The following is an 18,064-nucleotide window of genomic DNA, read 5'->3' on the forward strand; positions in this document are numbered from 1 at the left end:
TTCTAATGAAGTCACGGTATTAAAAAAACAAAGAATGATAGTAGCTAGGCCGAAGGAAAGCCCGGTGTTGTTCCATCCCAAAATGTGAGTGATAGAATCAAGATGAAGAGAAGTATATAAACAAATAGGGAAAAAAAAAAAAAAAAAAAAAAAAAAAAAAAAAAGAAAAAAAAAAAAAAAAAAAAAAAACACAATGAAAGATGGGGAAGTATGATTATGTGAGTTTTGAATATAGAGGATTGAAGGGTGCAACAAGGATGGGCTGAGCAATATTCACAAAATATATGTCAGTTTTGAATGTGGTGGGCGGAAGAGATGCAGGTCACCTAGGCTATGTAGCACCAGATGCCCTCTTTCCCTTCGGGACTCGGGCCAGCCAGTAAATGAAAACTGCCGCGCCAATATTAAACACGATGTACACCCACATCAGACCGAAATTCCGCCAGGCTTCGTCATACTTGCTCATTATCGAAGCAAGGAACGTATCGGTTTTGCTGATCGTACAGAAGGCACAGTCAGCTGTGGCTTCCGGGTCCTGCAGATATCCCTGGGCCTCCTGGATATATGCTGCCATATATTGCTGGCAGGTTTGATTTGCTGGGGGGTCAAAGTGGAGAAGCTCAACAGCCTCGCACTGAACATCGGTTCCAGACAGACCAGTAGACAACATCGCAGAGACCAAATAGGTGAATGGTGATACACGATACATGAAGATCCAGAATCCAGGCATATTGTCTGGGGTTGCAAGGACACCGCAGAAAATAAGGCAGAGGGAGAAGAGCAAAGTAGCAATATTACCACCCGTCTCAGCCAGCTCTATACCTGCGATAACCATATGGGCAAAGGTAGAAGTGAAGAGTAGGAATACCCAGATAAGTAGAAACATAAGACCTCCACGTTCAGTCACTGCGTCGGTAGGCTTCGCGTTATTATATAGCCCGATCGGGTAGTACCAGCAGAAGAACATCAGCGCTGCCATTAGAGTATTCCAAGGCAATTCAACAAGGATATTAGCTGTCATAAAGGCTTGCCAGGAATATGTTTTCGATGGACGTTCACGAACTTCATACAGCGACCGTTGTGTGACGAAATGAGGCATAATCTGTTGCACTAAATTTCCGAAGATTGTCATCAACATAAATACGCTGAACATCTGATTCTGCATCCCTTGAATTGAATTCTTGGCATGGAAAAATGAGAATCCGATATAAATGGACGTCAGGATAGAAAGGGCAGTTTTAGACCAGATATAGCTTGGTGTGCGGTAATATTGGGCAAAGACACGGATCAGACATTCCCATAACTGAATATGGAATGGTGCCGCATATTCCCTAAAGGCCTCTGGGTCGGAGTTATCCTCTGGCTTCACAGATAGGGTTGACTTCAACTCGGCAAGATGTTCCTTAACCTTCGCATGCTCGGGGCTTTCGCGCCACACCTTCGGCCAGTCTATATCACTATGAGATCCTGGAGCTGCTCCAATCACATCCAGCATCCACTCGGCTGGGTTCTCTCCAGGAGATAAGCGATGTGCACCATTGCGTTCAAAGTAGTTTGAAAGGGTAGTAGAGTTTTCGCCAATCTCACCGAAGTAGATTGTCTTTCCACCTTTCGCCAAGAAAAGAAGGCGATCAAAACGCTGAAACAACATGGCAGATGGCTGATGAATAGTGCAAAGGATTGCCTGGCCGTGTTGGGTCAAAGTATCGATCAAATCCAGGATTGACCAGGAGGTTTGACTGTCAAGACCTGAAGTAGGTTCATCCAAAAACAACAAAAGCTGGGGTTTTGCAGCAAGTTCAACTCCAATGGTCAAACGCTTACGCTGTTCGACATTCAAACCTTCTCCAGGCACTCCAACAACTGCATCAGCATAAGCCTCCATACCAAGAAGTCTGATAACTTCCTCAACGTAGTCAAGTTTCTCCTGGTGGCTGACGTGCGCTGGCTGACGCAATATTGCGCTAAATCTGAGGGCTTCACGAACAGTAGATGTAGACAAGTGAAGATCCTGCTGCTGCACGTATCCTGTTTTGCGCTGGAAGGATTGGTCGCGAGGGCGTCCATCCACAAGCATCTCGCCAGTAATAACTCCCATGGTAACGCGTGTAGCGAGCACATCCAATAACGTTGTTTTACCTGCTCCAGAGACTCCCATCAAGGCGGTACAGGTACCAGGCTTAACCCAACCGTCAACGTGGTCCAGAATTCTCCTGGGTTGCCCCTTAATCTTAATATCGTAACAGACATCCTTCCATTGGAAGATTGCGGTTTGTCTTTGGATTCCCGCTGAAGCTTGAGGAGCAGATTCGTCGGTTTTCGGCGCACCACCCGCCTCGGGCGACTCTAAATCGGTCTTATCCAGGGCTGTTTTCGGTCCATGCCCACGTCGAAATAAGAGCACTTCACCTTTCGATTTCTGCTCTGAGATATATTCCGTGGACGCAAGATACGTGAAAGCAAAGAACACTAGGAAGCCGATCATAATACCCAGGTTTCTCCACAAATGCCCTTTGACATACTGAAAGCTCTGTTCAAGGTAGACTGTCCCTTGCACAATAGTAGAGCCAGTCTCTGCTCCAACTGTAGAACAAATGCGATTCTCCATCGGCATACTGTCGTACACTCCTCTAGATGGGATAATTTGAGAGCATTCGAAGTGACGGCCGTGGAACTCATTTACCATGAAGCTTTCAAAGGCGTAGGATATGGGGTTAATGTAATTCATCCAACGGGACCAGCCGAGCATATTTCTGGTAGGAATAACAAAACCTGTATAGATCACCATGCCCAGGATCAAGATTGCCGCAGGGACAAGTGCTTGAGACAGAGAGCGAGACGTCGCTGCAATCGTTCGGAAGATCATTGACATGGTGTAGGTGGTGACCACTGAAAAGAGCCAGAATGTCCACCAAGCTCCTGCATCGCGCCGTAGGTTGGTCATAAAGTACAACGGAAGATTGAAAGTGATTGAGTTAACAATTTTGTAAGGTGTGTCGCACAGCATAGACGCAACAGCCTCTGCAAACGGATGGTAGAAGGCATAGCGAGCTTGCTTTTCCACAATTGGCCTTTGAGCGTACAGAGTCAGAATTTCCAAGGCACTGGAGAACGCATTTAGAAGCACTGCGTAGAACAGTAAAGCTCCTCGAGAGTAAAAGCTGGCGGAATTATCCTGGAGATTGAAGAAAACCGAAGCAACAATTAAAGCTATAATAAAGTTGCCAATTAAAGCGGTTACCGTTAAACTGGAATCACCTCGGAGGCGCTGGAAACCGCGGACAACACAAAGAGAGATCTGCTGCCATACCGAGATCGTGTAAGGGGATTTGACGCGTTGATGCTTTGCCTGCATAGCTTTGCGAGCATCAATAAATGATTGATAGGAGGCGCCACCAATTGGGTACTGTTTCTCGAACTCATCGATTTCCAGAATCAGTTTCGCCCGAGCGTCGCTTTGTTTCCATGCAGCGGCAAACTCATCTGGAGTGCGAGGCACGCGGTTTTCAAACCCGGGGCGGACCTTTCTTTCCGAAGGGCTGGTAAGAGACGTTAAGAAATCAGCTGTTGTCTGCCGATCGGGGCACTCAAATCCCATATCCACAAAAAACTGCTTAGCCTCCGTCGTTCGGCCAAAGTAGATTTGCCTTCCCTCATAGAGTACCGTCACCTTATCAAAGACGTCATATGCGCTTTGCGATGCCTGATAAATAGCCACGCAGGCAGCAGTGCCAGCGTATTTGCTCATCAAGGCTAGATTCTTGCAGAATTCCAAAGCATTGGCACTGTCAAGACCTCTGGTACTGTTATCCCAGCACTGAAGCGGTGCCTGGCTCAGTGTAGCTTCTGCAATACTGACACGCTTTCGCTCTCCACCGCTGACTCCTCGGACATAATCGTTGCCGACACGGGTGTTGATCGTATGGGATAGTCCCAGCATCGTCATTACCACATCTCTCATGTGCTCGGCGTACTGTTGTCGACTAACACCCTCCAAGCGATTTCTAGGAGCTCGGGCAAGGGCTGCAAACTTCAGAGTATCCCCAACAGAAAGCTGTGGGAAATGAACATCAGTCTCGGCCGAGTAAATCGCTTCACCCTTAAACGCATGGTGCATCAATTTCGCAGGTATGCCTAAGCGTCGCGTTAGTATCCACAAGCAAGAGGGTAGGTTGGTGGGTGTGGGGAGCTGGAGAGCTGGAGAAGGAAAATGTGTATGCATACCCTGATAGTTGAGTGTCGAGTCATCTGACATCTGAATCCCGTTCATTTCCCCAGAAATCGTCTTGAGAAATGTAGAACATCCACTTCCCGGTCTTCCTAACACCACCAACATCTCACCACTTTTCACCAGGCCATCGAATTCGCGAAGAATCTGGATCTTTTGCATCTTGATTCCCATCAACTTGCGGGCAATAGTACCTATCTCTAGGAGCGAGTTCAACACATCCTTTTGATAGTCGGTTGGAGATCCGAATCCATGAACGTTTAGATTCTTGAAGGCAACACCGGCTGTTCGGTCTGGATACTGCTCAGGGTCTCTAGAGCGAATGGCAAGCAGCATCTTAAGCCAGTCTCTTGGCTTGAAATTTGGACTATCAGGATTGACAGTTGATTCGGGGTCGTTCACAAAGAACGGGTTTTCAAGGGCGCCTTTCGCAGAGATTCGAGTCGATTGCCGGGTGAGTCGTCGAGCTAAATCACCTACCCGAGCCTCCATCTTTTCTTCGTTATCCTCCTGCAGTGTCAAGGCATCCTCGCTTTTGTCTTGATCGCCGTACTGAGTGGCTGAAGTTGATGGAGCATCGTCATCTGTATCGCCATGGCTCCGCTGAGGGTTGTTATGACTAACCACAGACTGCTGCTGGGGAACGTTTGGATTGACTGCCCCTAAGAAGGACATTTTGAATTGACTAGCCTCCACCTTCAGGCTGCTCCTCCCATTGACGATGCAGACCGAAGATCAGCTGGTAATGTTACCTTGGCGTCACCGATGAAGCACGAAAAGTGCGACAAGTGGGGACCAAAGCTTTACGTTAATCAACTCAATATAAAAACTAGAGGCCTTGCTTGAAAAGACTTAAATTAGGTCGTCTAGCTAAGGATACAACTGCCACAGGGACAAGTAGATGATTATATAGGACTCCATTCTAATCGTCTACGCGCAGGCAACCGGCGAGAAGGGTCCACATCCAAGGGGCAAAAATAATGATAAATGATGCGGATGAACACTCCGCTGCACAGTGAACGTCCGGGGTCCGAGCAATGCCTTATCGGAAAATGGCTGTCCTGATGTGTCGAGCCCTACCCTCCAGCGCTAGCAATTATGTGATCTAGAAGAGTTTTATGGTTTTGACTCCCGATTTCCGAGCCAACCACATTACCGGACGGGGCACGCTGACGGTATATATATTGCCTCTAGGGATCGAAAACGTGGGGGCTCCACCTGGCCGCAGCCTGGAGTTGATTAAGGGATAGATATCAAACAACCGATCCCATGTCTTCGGAGGTGAACGGGGAGTCAGTGGCCGAGCCACGTCTGAGGCTTGATCTGTATCAATACCGTGTAACTTACAGTACAAAACGAACATCCGTCATCCGGGGATGCCAAGACACGAAAAGGATTTAGTCTCAGCAACGACCCAGCCATAGGCTCCTGCAACATTATTCGGCTGGAGGATTTCCCGAATAAGGCCTGCCCTGTGGCTCAAGATCGACAGTGGTTACTCCGTTCCAGACCAAAGTCCCAGATCATGATGCCCCACGACAAGTCCTTGGAGTCTTTCTCCATCCCATCTATTTCACGTTTTCTTAACATCATCACATAGCACCTGTCAACTTCCCCATCATAGAATGATGAGTCGCAGCAGCCAGCAAGTGGATTCTCATCGACATATACCTCATGATCCCATGAGCAAGACACATGCACAGGCAGATATAGGGGTTGCGAAACAGGAGCCTCCAAGATACAAAGTGCGCGGTCCGGTTCATCCAACCACAACACGTTACTGATGACCCCCCAGGTTTGCAATGCATGCCGTCGCAAGAAGCAGCGTGGCGACCTCGGCGCAATGCTCAGATGCTCTATATGCCGAGAACGACGAGCTGCTGGTACGCGCAATGAGGAGAGATATAGAGCAGATATGAGAAGGTACTGTAGAACTGAAGTATCAATATTTCGTATTTACAGGGCAAAAGTCTTACATGCTAAGTGAAGACGTGTGATGATCAACCGACTGGAAACGAACATCGAACGGATGGAATCTCGATTACATGAAATGGGGCTTAGACTGAGCGAGAGCAGCACAAGTACTTCTCAAGAATTTCTTTGCTCAAATGCTCCTGTGTTAGAACACTCCGATAAGAATACCGCAAGTGACCCGGATTTTGCAAACTTTTGCGCTGGCCCGGAGCCAAACCGCGTGAGCACTACTAGCAGTGCTGATGCTATTCCAGGCATAGTATTCTCATACCAACAAGTAGAGAATTGGCCGCCGTGTCTTGCATCTTTTTCGATTCCGCGGTCGTTGGTCGACGCCCCACTTTCGAGAGGTCAGATTCCGTATACTTAATGATCTTATCTACTAGTAAGATCTATGTGAGCTAATACGATTCTAGGCTTCTCGGCTCTCTCTCAAAAAGGGATAGAGTGGATATCTCAGAAAGCTGGAAATGTATCGTTAGGGAATCTCTCTTCATACCTGTCGGCGAACGATCTTGATGAAAATCCAGGCAATAGTCCTCTCGGCGGCCCATTTCCGTGCCGAGTGTTTTGCTCACTGCCAACAAAAGAGGAGACTGTCTCTCTTGTACAAGAATTTATCGAGGATTTCAATATGCTGTTCCCAATTTTCCAGCGGTCTGAGCTGCTATCCCTCTTCAATCAGAAAAGCTTGGACATGAGAGTTCAAACACCGAGTCAATGGGCCTGTATCAATGCAGTACTAGCAACGGCATGTATGATCCGCCCTCGAGACGAAGGGTCTGGGCCAGATCATCATCAGAAAAGCTGGCTGTTCATCCAAAACGCATTAGAAGTTGTGAATGAGCTCTGTCTTGGCCCCCCAAACCTGCTGGGCCTCCAAGCGCTTCTACTGTTGGTATGACTCGACACTCACATATGTTTAGGTGCATGGCCCGAGCTAACTTTTCGTATAGGTTACTTTTTTGATAGGAACGTCGGCTGAACATCCTTGTGGTTTTTTGCTCTCCGCTGCTATTCGCATGTGTCACGAACTTGGCCTGGGCAAGACAGAAGATGGCTCTCCTTTGTGTATGCAAGAGATCCAGCACAGGCGGACAGTATTTTGGATCGCTTACTGCTTGGATCGAGAGTATGGCTATTATGACTGACATTCTACTCCATAAGGTCTGGACTAATTCTAAGCAGGTTATCCCTTAGGTTCTGTGAACCGCCAGCGCAAAGCGATGAAGACTTCAGTGCGAGCTTACCCATGGAAGCACCAACTGACAGCAAATATACTATACCAACCAGCGATCTCTCTGGAAGTTTCAATGCGTTCCGGTCATGTTGCCAGCTTGCCATGATCAAGGGGCAGCTTTATAAGGATCTTTACTCCCCCGCTGCGGAGGATAGGCCCCTGAGCCAGATCATCGCTTCGGTCGGGGTGCTAGACGAGAAGCTCCAGGAGTGGAAACGAAGCATTCCACCTGAGTATCAGCCGGATAATGGCGGACCCGATCGCCCCCGGTCAACAATGTCGCCAGTATTACTGCTGCTTCATTATTCGTACTTTCACTGCATGATTGCAGTTCACCGTCGTGTTGCCGCCGGGGGACTAAGCATCGGGACGGATCTTCTGGAGAAGAATGACTTTACGAGCTCGCCCGCCTCGTTATCCAATCCTCGGGTATTGTTGTCTACGTCACTCTGCTCAAAGGCCGCCAGAGCATCTATCAATCTTACAAACTATTTGTCGCAGGAGAATATACCTTTTTTCGGGTCAGTGTCACTGGGCACTTCGCTCTGAAAGCTGCTAACGTTTCCTGCAGGTCTTTGGTCTATTACCCAGTGGTTGCATCAATAGCGCTTTCATGGAGCATAATACGTAACCCTCAAGATGCTTATCGAGGATATAATTTGAAACTAATCAACCGGATGGAGGACTATCTGGCCTCTCAAGCTTTCTGCAAAGCCTTTGAGGGGATACGGCGCCTTGTGAAACAGTGCGCTGAATACCGCTCCATTGCGGAAGCTGCGGTGAAGGCCACAATGTAGCTATGCTATGTTGTCAGCCTGACTCGATCAGACACCATTACGAACTGCTGCCCATACCACCACCCATCTCTCACGGCGTTATTGTGATGGAAATGTTTAATGAATATACCCAGTGCAGGAGAATATCAATGGAGTTAATACTCGTGAAACCAAACCATACAAGCTCTAACACGATCATTATTGCAGTTTATGCTGTTAAATTTAATTTATATTATTTTAATTTTAATTTTTTCTTTTTCTTTTTGATTTATTTATTTATATATATATATATTTTCTCCTGCCGACTCTTTCATTTGAGGGTGGAGTGTAATCAAGCACATAATGAGAAATATATATAATGAATGATATTGTGAATCGGTTCTTTGTAGTGCTTAGGTAGCTTACATTAAAGCTTGTGTAAGGTCCGAATGAGTAGTAGATGGTGGCTGCTTGATAACACCAACTGGAGCTCACCAGATCAGCTTTGTTCTTTGTTTTACATATAGTACTACTCCGTACATCGAGGTTGTCTCGCGAAGGCTGAGTCTGTGGGTATGACGTAATATATCATGCAATCCGAGAAGAGGGCTACCGACTCACGTGGGCGGTGAAGGCGACGGGCCGGAAACGAGAAGGCAGAGTGTTTAGGCGAGGGAGCAGAGCGCGTCATAGGCAGAGAACTCAGCATTCGGAGAACACGTTGATTTTTTTGATTTTGCCTTTCACACTCGACCAAGAGAGAAAAAGAAAAAAAAAAGTTCCATATTACGCTGAGGTGTACCAGTAACAGACAATTGCTACCCCTCATTGACCCCTCCTCTTCCTTAAATTTTTCTTCTTTCCCGTTCAATTCGCCCACCAGGAAGCTGTGGGCACCGCCAAAACGTCGTCCACCCAATCCCCCTCCGTTTTTCTTTTGCTTTCTCTCCCTCTTCGATTAGAACGAACCGCAGCTGGTCCTGCTTTGGCCTCGCGCCTCCAATCCTACTGTTGCCGTCCCCGCGTCACCCCTCCGTCCACTTTCTCTTTCTTCTCCTACCGGAGCTACTCCAGCAAGAAGAAGAAATCCAACAAGATGCCTCCCAAGAAAGCTGTTGTGCAAGAGAAGGTCCTTTTGGGCCGTCCAGGAAATAACCTGAAGAGCGGTATCGTATGTGAGCATTGACCCCACCGGCTATTTTTTTTTTTTTTTTTTTTTACGCCCACTTCCCAGCCATCCTATTTTTCCCTAACCCTATTTAAGCACACTATCCTCCCCCTGAAATTTTTTTTCTTCTCTTCCTCCTTCACATCAACACACAATGTAGTCCTGTCAAGGAAAACAAAATGTTCAACATTAACTTGCCATAGGTTGGTCTGGCCAACGTCGGTAAATCGACGCTCTTCCAAGCCATTACCAAGTCCAACTTGGGTAACCCGGCCAACTTTCCCTATGCCACCATTGACCCCGAAGAGGCGCGTGTCATCGTCCCCGATGACCGTTTCGACTGGTTGTGCGAGCACTACAAGCCCAAGTCGCAGGTTCCTGCCAACTTGACGGTGTACGATATCGCCGGTCTGACTCGTGGTGCCTCTACCGGTGCTGGTCTCGGTAACGCTTTCTTGTCTCACATCCGTGCGGTCGATGCCATCTTCCAGGTCGTGCGTTGCTTCGATGATGCCGAGATTATCCACGTTGAGGGTGATGTCGACCCCGCTCGTGATTTGACCATCATTAGCGAGGAGCTCCGTGTCAAGGATATTGAGTTCGTTGAGAAGGCTCTGGAGGGCTTGACGAAGCAGACCAGGCGCGGCGGACAGTCTCTGGAGATGAAGAAGCTGCGCGAGGAGGAGGCCACCGTTGCCAAGGTCCTCGAGCACCTGAAGGCCGGCAACGATATCCGCAAGGGCGACTGGAGTCCTAAGGAGGTACGTGATGTCTTCTTTCTTTCTTACACCCCTTGGCACACCTTTCATATGATGAATAAGAGCTTTGCTCGAATATAACCCAGCTCGTCGAAAGGCCTCCTCTTATACCAACGCGAGGTCACATGAGATTACGTCCTATCTGATATTCCTTTGTCTTCTGTTATTGTCACACTCAATGCCTTGTTGTATGCTTGACACTAACAGCTTCTAGGTTGAGGTTATCAACCCCCTCCAGCTCCTCACTGCTAAGCCTGTTGTCTACCTTGTCAACCTGAGCGAGAAAGACTACATTCGTCAGAAGAACAAGTACCTTCCTAAGGTCGTTGAATGGATCCAGAAGAACTCTCCTGGTGACCCTCTGCTCCCCTTCTCCGCCTGTTTCGAGGAGCGCCTCACCCAGTTTGAGACTGAGGAGGAGGCCCTTGAGGAGTGCAAGAAGTTGGGCACTAAGTCCGCTCTGCCCAGAGTGATCACCACCATGCGTACATCCTTGAACCTGGCTAGTTTCTTCACCACTGGTGCCGACGAAGTCCGCCAGTGGACTATCCGCAAGGGTATCAAGGCTCCTGCTGCTGCCGGTGTCATTCACTCCGACTTTGAGAAGACTTTCATCCAGGTCATTGTTTACAACTATGCCACTCTGCGTGAGTACGGCGATGAAGCCGCCGTCAAGGCCGCTGGTAAGGTCATGACCAAGGGTAAGGACTACGTCGTTGAGGACGGTGATGTTCTCCTGATCAAGGCCGGTGCCGCCCGTGGCTAAGTCAGATACCTTAAATTGTAGATGATATGAATGAAAAATAACAATTTATACCACAAACCATCTTTCTCCGTAAAATAAACTATGTACTTTATCATGTAACTGAAAAAATCCGCAAAGAGCTGAAGCAAACACGTGACACCGGTAGCCCTTCCCCGCGTCAACCTCTCCCCGCCAAGCGCGCAGTTTGACCTCATCGCCAGAACCAACATCAACACCAGAAACCAGGCAAAATGTTCAAGAAAGAGTACGTCAAAACACATGAAACTATTAATCCCACCTTCAAGATTACAACATATCAATTCCCCCATCCCGAACCCCCCCCCCCAAAACCCAGACCCAGCGCAAGCAAACAACCAAGTCCCAAAACCTCCGCCGCCCATGACCTCACTCACAGCTTCAGAAAAAACAAACCCGTCCCAGAAACCACAAACACATTACCTTAAAGAGAAACACCTACTAACGAATAAATGTTTAAACATTATAGGATCCCAACGAGCAACCGCTCAAAAGTGAAATCCAGCGTGCAGCGCGGCCTCCGCCAGCGCTTCGTCGAAGCATACCCGGGCTTCGAACCTTACATTGATGACATCCTGCCGAAGAAAGCTCAGCTCGATGCTGTGAAACTGTACCGCTCCTTTTCCTACTGCCTTTTATTCCTATCTTCCGTGGTCCATACCTTATGACGCCCTCGATACAAAAAGAGATATCAATCACATGTCATTGCCATATCACATCTATCTACATGGAATAGATAGATAGATAGATAAAACCAACCCCTCACACCACCACTCCCCCACTTCACACAACCACAACCACACACCAAACCAAAAGCCAAAACCCAAACTAACCAAGTGACCAAAAACAGCCCCGAAAAATGCACCCTCTACACCATCGACTCCACACCCCTCTTCTACCAACCGCAAGACGGCCCCCCGATCCCGCACCTGAAGCTGCTGCACCAGTACCCGACCGCGCTGCCGACGGTGCAGATCGACCGCGGCGCGATCCGGTTCGTGCTGTCCGGGGCGGCGCTGATGGCGCCCGGGCTGACGAGTCCCGGGGGCCGGCTACCGGAGAAGGAGGATGCGTTGGAGGCGGGCCAGGTAGTGGCTGTGCTGGCGGAGGGGAAGGAGACGGCGTGTCTTGTGGGCACGTTGAAGGTGGGCACCGAGGAGATGAAGAGTAAGGGGAAGGGGGTTGTTATGGAGGATGGACATTATCTGGGGGATGGGTTGTGGAGGATGAGTCTTGATTAATCTCCTTTCTTTTCTTTTTGCATGTTTTTGTTGGGTTGGGTTGGGGAGAGGTGTTGTTTGGGTATGGTATGGGAGTGATTGATACCTATGCATGGAATGAAGTGATGATCGTCATAGATATATGTATTTATTGTAAGGTTATCAATGGCAATTGCATTTAATCGATTCAATTCACTTATGCTATGGATGGCTATGGTTGGCTATGTATGGTTGTGGATGGCATGTTATGTACAGATGGGTTAGGAAACTTCGTCGACGCTGTCCATTCTGTCGGGCGTCCGGGACGGGTTGCTTCCCTGGCGAGAAATGCTTTGGCGGGGCGAGATGGATGATGCGCCGGATAATGACGACCAGGATGGTGTGATGGCGAGGCCGAGGCCCTTGACACTCGTTCCGGATCCATTTAAGCCGGCGCCTGGGAGGCCCCCGTTTCGGAGGCCCGTCCGGTCAATAGCCCGTCGGAGCATCTCGCCAGACCCGTCGAGTGCAATGAGGAACCGCGCCAGCTCGGCGCAGAGCTCCCAGTCGCCCTTTTGTGAGGCCAGCACGAGCAGTCGAACGACGTAGTCTTCAATGGGTGCCTCGTAGCCATCGTCGTCTTCAAACGCCTGCAGCACTAGAAGGTAGCCGACGGCTGTCTTAAGAGAGTCGAGCCTGAGAGCCTGCTCAAACAGGTCTCTTGGGGGTGGGAGATAGGCGAAGAGAGTGCGCCATGAGCGGAGTTCGGTCTTCCGCGTGCATTGAACAACAATGTCCAAATACACCCGCGCCGGAAGCGAGGCTTGAAGGAAGGAGATGACCGACGGAAGTAGAGGATCATGCTTCTGCGAAGGGTCCTCTACTTTGCTATCTCGACTTGCATTGTCGACTTCATCGTCCAAAACGTGGTGAAGGAGGATTTCAAGGGCATGCGGGAAGTATGAAAGATGGGAGAAATGTTGACATAGTGACAGCGCAGCTGGCATATCTCCATGAACTAAGCAGTGTTGCAAGAAGTATGGAAGGAAGAGGTGTGTCTTTATCGTTAGTCAAGGGGCCATTGCAAAGGCTGGTTTGACTTACTCGAATGGCAAACTTCAACACGGCAAATGTGGTATCGCGTCGTTGGGTCATTTCTGACTCAACTCCCAACGCAATGCCCTTGTTCAACAAAACAGATAGAGGATAAAAATCTAGGGGTATCTCAATCGCTTTCGGCACATCTTCTCGTCCCAGGACATCTTGCACATCCCCCCAGGCAAGGAGGTCTTTGCCACAAAAGGTCCAGAGGGAGTCTCTCAATGATAGGTTATGATGATGCATATTCAAAACCATCTCGGCGGACGGGCTGGCTGGACGCGATTCATCCAACGGCGGAGCGAAGTTGAATGACAATTGGTCACGCATCAGAATGTAGTACTCAACATCATGCGATATCACCCGCATGTCATACTTCAAGTCCCCGGTGGGCGATTGGGACGGCTGTAGCAAAACCAAATTGCCATCGACCAAAAGAAGAACAGATGCTACTTTCACATCTTGAGATGGGTCGCCATCACCTGCTGCTGTCAGACCCGCCACATGCCAACATGAAATAGACACTTACGCATTTGATCTTCCGGCAAGACCCAACTGATCGCCCGGACTCGCGTGGGCGCTCGCACAATGCCGTTAAACGCAATTTGGCCGACTGGAACAAGTGTGATTCGAGCGTGCATGGAATTAATGATGAAATGATATAGGATGTTATCATAGGTGTAAACGAGAATGGAGTCCTCACCCGACGGGCCGATGAAGACCACGGGGGAAGGGAGATATTCAATGTGCAAGATTGATTGATTGTTCAGGGGCAGCTCTCGGGAGTATAAACGCAGCTATATCAGTTAGTTTCCCCAACACATTCTTGAAAAGATATGGCACGCACCTCATATGACCCATCACTTTCAATGGCGGCTATCAAGATATGTCCGTACCAGCACATACCACCCCGGACTGCGAACGAATTCTCTATTTTAGAGTCCTCAAAGACTTTCCAGCGTCCGCTATTGACACTGTAGTGTGCTAAGCCTCGTCTGCCTGCGATTGCTACATATCTCCCATCTTGGGAGACCACACTGGAACGAATTGGCCACTGCGATTGGAGGTAGGTCGGGGGGTATTGCGCATGATGCCAGAGTGAGTCCTTGCCTGATATAGTCATAAGGTCGGGTAAGTCGTGCCCTCGATACAGAATGATCTCGGTTCCAGTCTGTAGTAAGCCTCTAGCCAGATTCGCGGATGAAAAGCAGCCCGTCAAAGCGCTCCGTGCCGTCTCCAAGATCCATAGGCGACGATCATTCTGTGCGGTCAAGATAATATCTGAGCCTCCACCTATCCAGCATCCGTATGAGACCCCTGTTAGCCAATCCTCGGCATTGGTCTCGGCAAGAGACCTGTCCGTCGAAAAACTATTCCCTCCCGGCTTGCCAAACACGCTCCATGTTGTCCAACCACATTCGTAGCCTGCGAAGAGACAGTAGCCGTCCGGTGAATAGGACATGAAGCTTAAATTGCCTGTTGTGTGAGGCGATGCTGGGAGTTGCAGCTTATGAGATAGTGGGACATTTCCAAGGTAGTCTTTAGCGGTATACACGAAGATGTCACCGTTGGCGCAGTTGACAGTAAGCAGTGAGAACCGAGCATTGACGGCAACCCTGAGCGCTTTCTCGCCGTCGTTCTTCGGACTGTGGAAACAGTGGCCGTTGAAGAGCTTCTTTGGGTTCTCCGGATCACGCGAGCCCTCAGGTACGCGTTGAACTGCGTACGCCTGTCCTTCATTTGTAACCCACACTAAGAGGTTGATAGCACGATCGTACACCATCTCGGTAATAGAAGTCCGCTTAGACACGCCCAATATGCGGCTTAGCAATTCCGAGGTTGTCTGAGCGCCGTGCGCATCCGGCGTCCATCGAATGCATTGAATTGCCGCAGGTTTCACGGTAGCAACCACAAGCTCGTTGTCCAGTGCCAGAGCTTTCACAATTCCAGATTCTATCTTAATAGCCATCCTAAAGCGAATACTGGCATCCCGGACGCCATTCGCATCTTCCTCGCGGGCAAGCTGCTGCCGGCGGGTTTGGGCGGAGTGGTCGAAATGCTGCTGATAGACATGACCATGTGGATCGGTAGCAACTGTATACGTGAGAAGGTATCCGTTTAGCGTCTGAACAACAATTATCGTCGAGTCGGGGTGCATCAGCAAAGCTACATTCGGACCATAAGTGCTAAGTGACGAGGCGGATCGGGCGACAGCGGCGACAACAGCGGTCGGCTAGGGACCAGTCAACACATGTACACGTCGAAGTAGATATAACTCAACCGAGACATACTTTTGTCTGCCACACAGCTATAGAAGTAGCCGTCATAGTCGCAAACATATGACCACTCCGAGAGACGCAGAGGCCGTCAATGGCCTCGTCAGCCCAGGCCACCTCCTCCCTGGACGGTTCCTTGGGTCCATTGTCATTTAGCGATAGCCTCTGTTCCACAGAGCGCTCCAAATCTAATTCTTCAGTATCGTCGGACGGCACGAAGGGAATCGCAGGGCCGTTGACCGCATAGACCCGAGGTACTCCATTGGGCCAGTACATGGCTCGTCACAGGTGAGAAAGTCGTGAAGAGCGAGCTGACATTGAGTCATCTTCGTCGGACGTAGAAGAGTTATTCTGTCGGACTCGGGACAGAGTCAATCCGAGGATAACCGACCATAATCATCTAATACTATTTCCGACTGCGACATACAGAAACGCAAGTGTATATCGAACGTTGAGGGTGACGGCAGCAACGGCTATCACGTGCACGGGAGCTTGCAGGCAAACGTGCCAAACAGTACAGTTACTGCTTGAGTCCCCGCATCCAAAATCCCCCGCGACGGTGATCTTTCTCTTGACAAGCGAAGCCCTTTTACCGCGATATCCCGGCTAATTTTCATATCATGGCATGAGTCCTCTGTTGCGCATCTTTTGTTCTGATGTCCGTGCTAATTTGCTCCATCTCTAGGCTCCTACCGAGTCCAAGAAGCGCTTGGCGCTCGCAATCATCGACTTTCTGGGCTCCAGCTTGAAGGATGGAACCCTTACTGCTGATGACGCAGAATCGATCGAGATCGCTCAGTCGTGCATAGCGGATACCTTCAAGGTTGACCCTTCCGATGAGGCTGCTGTGAAGGAAGCTGTCGGCGGTCAGTCTCTTGCAAGCATCTACAGTGTCTACGAGAAGCTCCGCAATAAGGGTGACTCTGCTGGTGCCGGTGCGCAGGCCAGCTCGAGCCAGAAGCCCCAGACCGGTGCCCCTACCGCTGAGTCTGATAAGCTTAAGTCGGAGGGTAACGCTGCCATGGCGCGCAAGGACTACAACTCCGCTATCGATCTCTACACGAAGGCTTTGGCGATTGCCCCCTCCAACCCTATCTACCTCTCCAACCGTGCTGCTGCCTATTCCGCCTCCGGTCAACACGAGAAGGCAGCCGAGGATGCCGAGCTCGCCACAGCCGTCGACCCCAAGTATTCTAAGGCATGGAGCCGTCTGGGTCTTGCTCGCTTTGACCTGGCTGATTTCCACGGCGCCAAGGAGGCCTATGAGAAGGGTATCGAAGCTGAAGGCAATGGCGGCAGCGAGGCCATGAAGAGAGGCTTGGAGACCTCCAAGAGAAAGATTGCAGAATCTACTCGCGGTGCCGAACCTCCTGCTGATGCTGTTGACGATGCCGCCGGAGCAAGCCGTGGCGCTGGCGGTATGCCAGATCTCTCTTCCCTCGCCGGCTTGATGGGCGGTGGCGGCGGTCGTGGTGGCGGCATGCCCGACCTTGGCTCCCTCATGAGTAACCCTATGTTCTCCAGCATGGCCCAGAACCTGATGAGCAACCCGGACATGCTCAACAACCTCATGAGCAACCCTCAGTTGAGGCAGATGGCAGAAAACTTCGGCAATGGTGGTGGAATGCCAGATATGTCGAGCCTGATGAGTGACCCTAGCATCGCTGACATGTAAGTCCTACACCTGTGGAAATAATAATGCGGCTTTGAAGCTAATTAACTTGTGCAGGGCTCGGAATCTGATGGGCGGTGGTGGTGCCGGCGGTGCCGGACGTGGTCAATAAATAAGCAACTGCTTTGATGTTTATTAAAGTCCGGGTATCTCGTTTGCTTCAAGGGAATAATTCATATTATATATTTTTACTTAACCTTGCCTATGTATATCTTGGAAAACTTGGTTCTTATGTTACGGAATAATCATAAATATATAGTTACGCCCACGATTACGCCAAAGCGGTAACCACATTCAGTTCCCTTTGAAATTCCAGGCGATTTTACATGGGTAGATTTTTTTATAGTGAATGAGTCTCTTGAGTAGGGTAGGGGAAAAATTTTTAAAAAAAAAAGTTAAGACTTCTCGTTGCTATAGGACTAAAATATATATTGGCAAACAAGCTGGACATATCCAGATGCAAGTGATGAGGAGAGTGGAGCGTTGATCTTGTAGTCAATAGCAGAAACGCCGAATACGCCAGGCAGACCATTAAACCAACTTATGTATGGAAATGAAACAGTTACCGTGCGCTCAGATATCGCCATCCAGTCGTGTGTACCGAAGTCGAAACCACAGAGGCAGCAGTCGGGGAAATGGATATAAAGAGAGAAATGGAAGAAAACAAGAACATCCAGAAAAATTAGCAATGGCTACTATCACACATAACATGAAGCACTGGTTCCACCTGGCTCTATGAGTTTTGGAAAGTTCATATTGTACAGTCGGATGATATCAAAACAATGGAGAAGAGAAATATTGGGGAGGTAATTCATCAAAAATCGCCGATAATCAAGACATGATTGGTCGGTTATAATATGATCGTCGAATGAGGAAGAATGGATACGCTGAAGGGAGGAATCTGTTCGGGGCCGT

General features: G+C 49.2%; 5 protein-coding genes across 5 annotated transcripts; 3 read left to right on the forward strand and 2 right to left on the reverse strand.

Annotated features, from left to right (window-relative positions):
- Positions 1-183: 183 nt before the first annotated feature.
- BDV37DRAFT_243345 (pleiotropic drug resistance family ABC transporter) lies at positions 184-5,649 on the reverse strand. The gene is made up of 2 exons (XM_032081430.1): positions 4,225-5,649; positions 184-4,134 (listed from the first exon to the last, which is right to left on the reverse strand). Exons 1-2 carry the CDS (start codon positions 4,901-4,903, stop codon positions 332-334), a joined length of 4,482 nt encoding a protein of 1,493 aa, XP_031943494.1. The 5' UTR covers positions 4,904-5,649; the 3' UTR covers positions 184-331.
- Positions 5,650-5,651: 2 nt separating this feature from the next.
- Positions 5,652-8,544, forward strand: BDV37DRAFT_243352 (fungal specific transcription factor domain-containing protein). The gene is made up of 7 exons (XM_032081431.1): positions 5,652-5,973; positions 6,024-6,552; positions 6,619-7,100; positions 7,159-7,334; positions 7,391-7,959; positions 7,982-7,985; positions 8,013-8,544. The coding sequence occupies exons 2-7, from the start codon at positions 6,225-6,227 to the stop codon at positions 8,071-8,073; spliced, it is 1,620 nt and encodes a 539-aa protein (XP_031943495.1). The 5' UTR covers positions 5,652-5,973; positions 6,024-6,224; the 3' UTR covers positions 8,074-8,544.
- Positions 8,545-9,293: 749 nt separating this feature from the next.
- Positions 9,294-12,145, forward strand: BDV37DRAFT_270091 (GTP-binding protein YchF; the record flags this gene model as incomplete). Its single annotated transcript, XM_032084487.1, has 6 exons — positions 9,294-9,368; positions 9,569-10,126; positions 10,338-10,872; positions 11,115-11,133; positions 11,374-11,514; positions 11,755-12,145. 6 exons carry the CDS (start codon positions 9,294-9,296, stop codon positions 12,143-12,145), a joined length of 1,719 nt encoding a protein of 572 aa, XP_031943496.1.
- Positions 12,146-12,240: 95 nt separating this feature from the next.
- BDV37DRAFT_243368 (RIC1 family protein) lies at positions 12,241-15,855 on the reverse strand. Its single transcript, XM_032081432.1, has 5 exons — positions 15,493-15,855; positions 14,049-15,434; positions 13,731-13,998; positions 13,208-13,683; positions 12,241-13,161 (listed from the first exon to the last, which is right to left on the reverse strand). Exons 1-5 carry the CDS (start codon positions 15,751-15,753, stop codon positions 12,385-12,387), a joined length of 3,168 nt encoding a protein of 1,055 aa, XP_031943497.1. The 5' UTR covers positions 15,754-15,855; the 3' UTR covers positions 12,241-12,384.
- A 190-nt stretch (positions 15,856-16,045) lies between these two features.
- On the forward strand, positions 16,046-17,362 carry BDV37DRAFT_243369 (putative Hsc70 cochaperone (SGT)). The gene is made up of 3 exons (XM_032081433.1): positions 16,046-16,100; positions 16,163-17,148; positions 17,207-17,362. The coding sequence occupies exons 1-3, from the start codon at positions 16,098-16,100 to the stop codon at positions 17,259-17,261; spliced, it is 1,044 nt and encodes a 347-aa protein (XP_031943498.1). The 5' UTR covers positions 16,046-16,097; the 3' UTR covers positions 17,262-17,362.
- The last annotated feature ends 702 nt before the right edge of the window (positions 17,363-18,064 follow it).

The sequence above is a fragment of the Aspergillus pseudonomiae genome, assembly GCF_009193645.1.
Source record: "Aspergillus pseudonomiae strain CBS 119388 unplaced genomic scaffold BDV37scaffold_18, whole genome shotgun sequence".
NCBI lineage: Eukaryota > Fungi > Ascomycota > Eurotiomycetes > Eurotiales > Aspergillaceae > Aspergillus > Aspergillus pseudonomiae.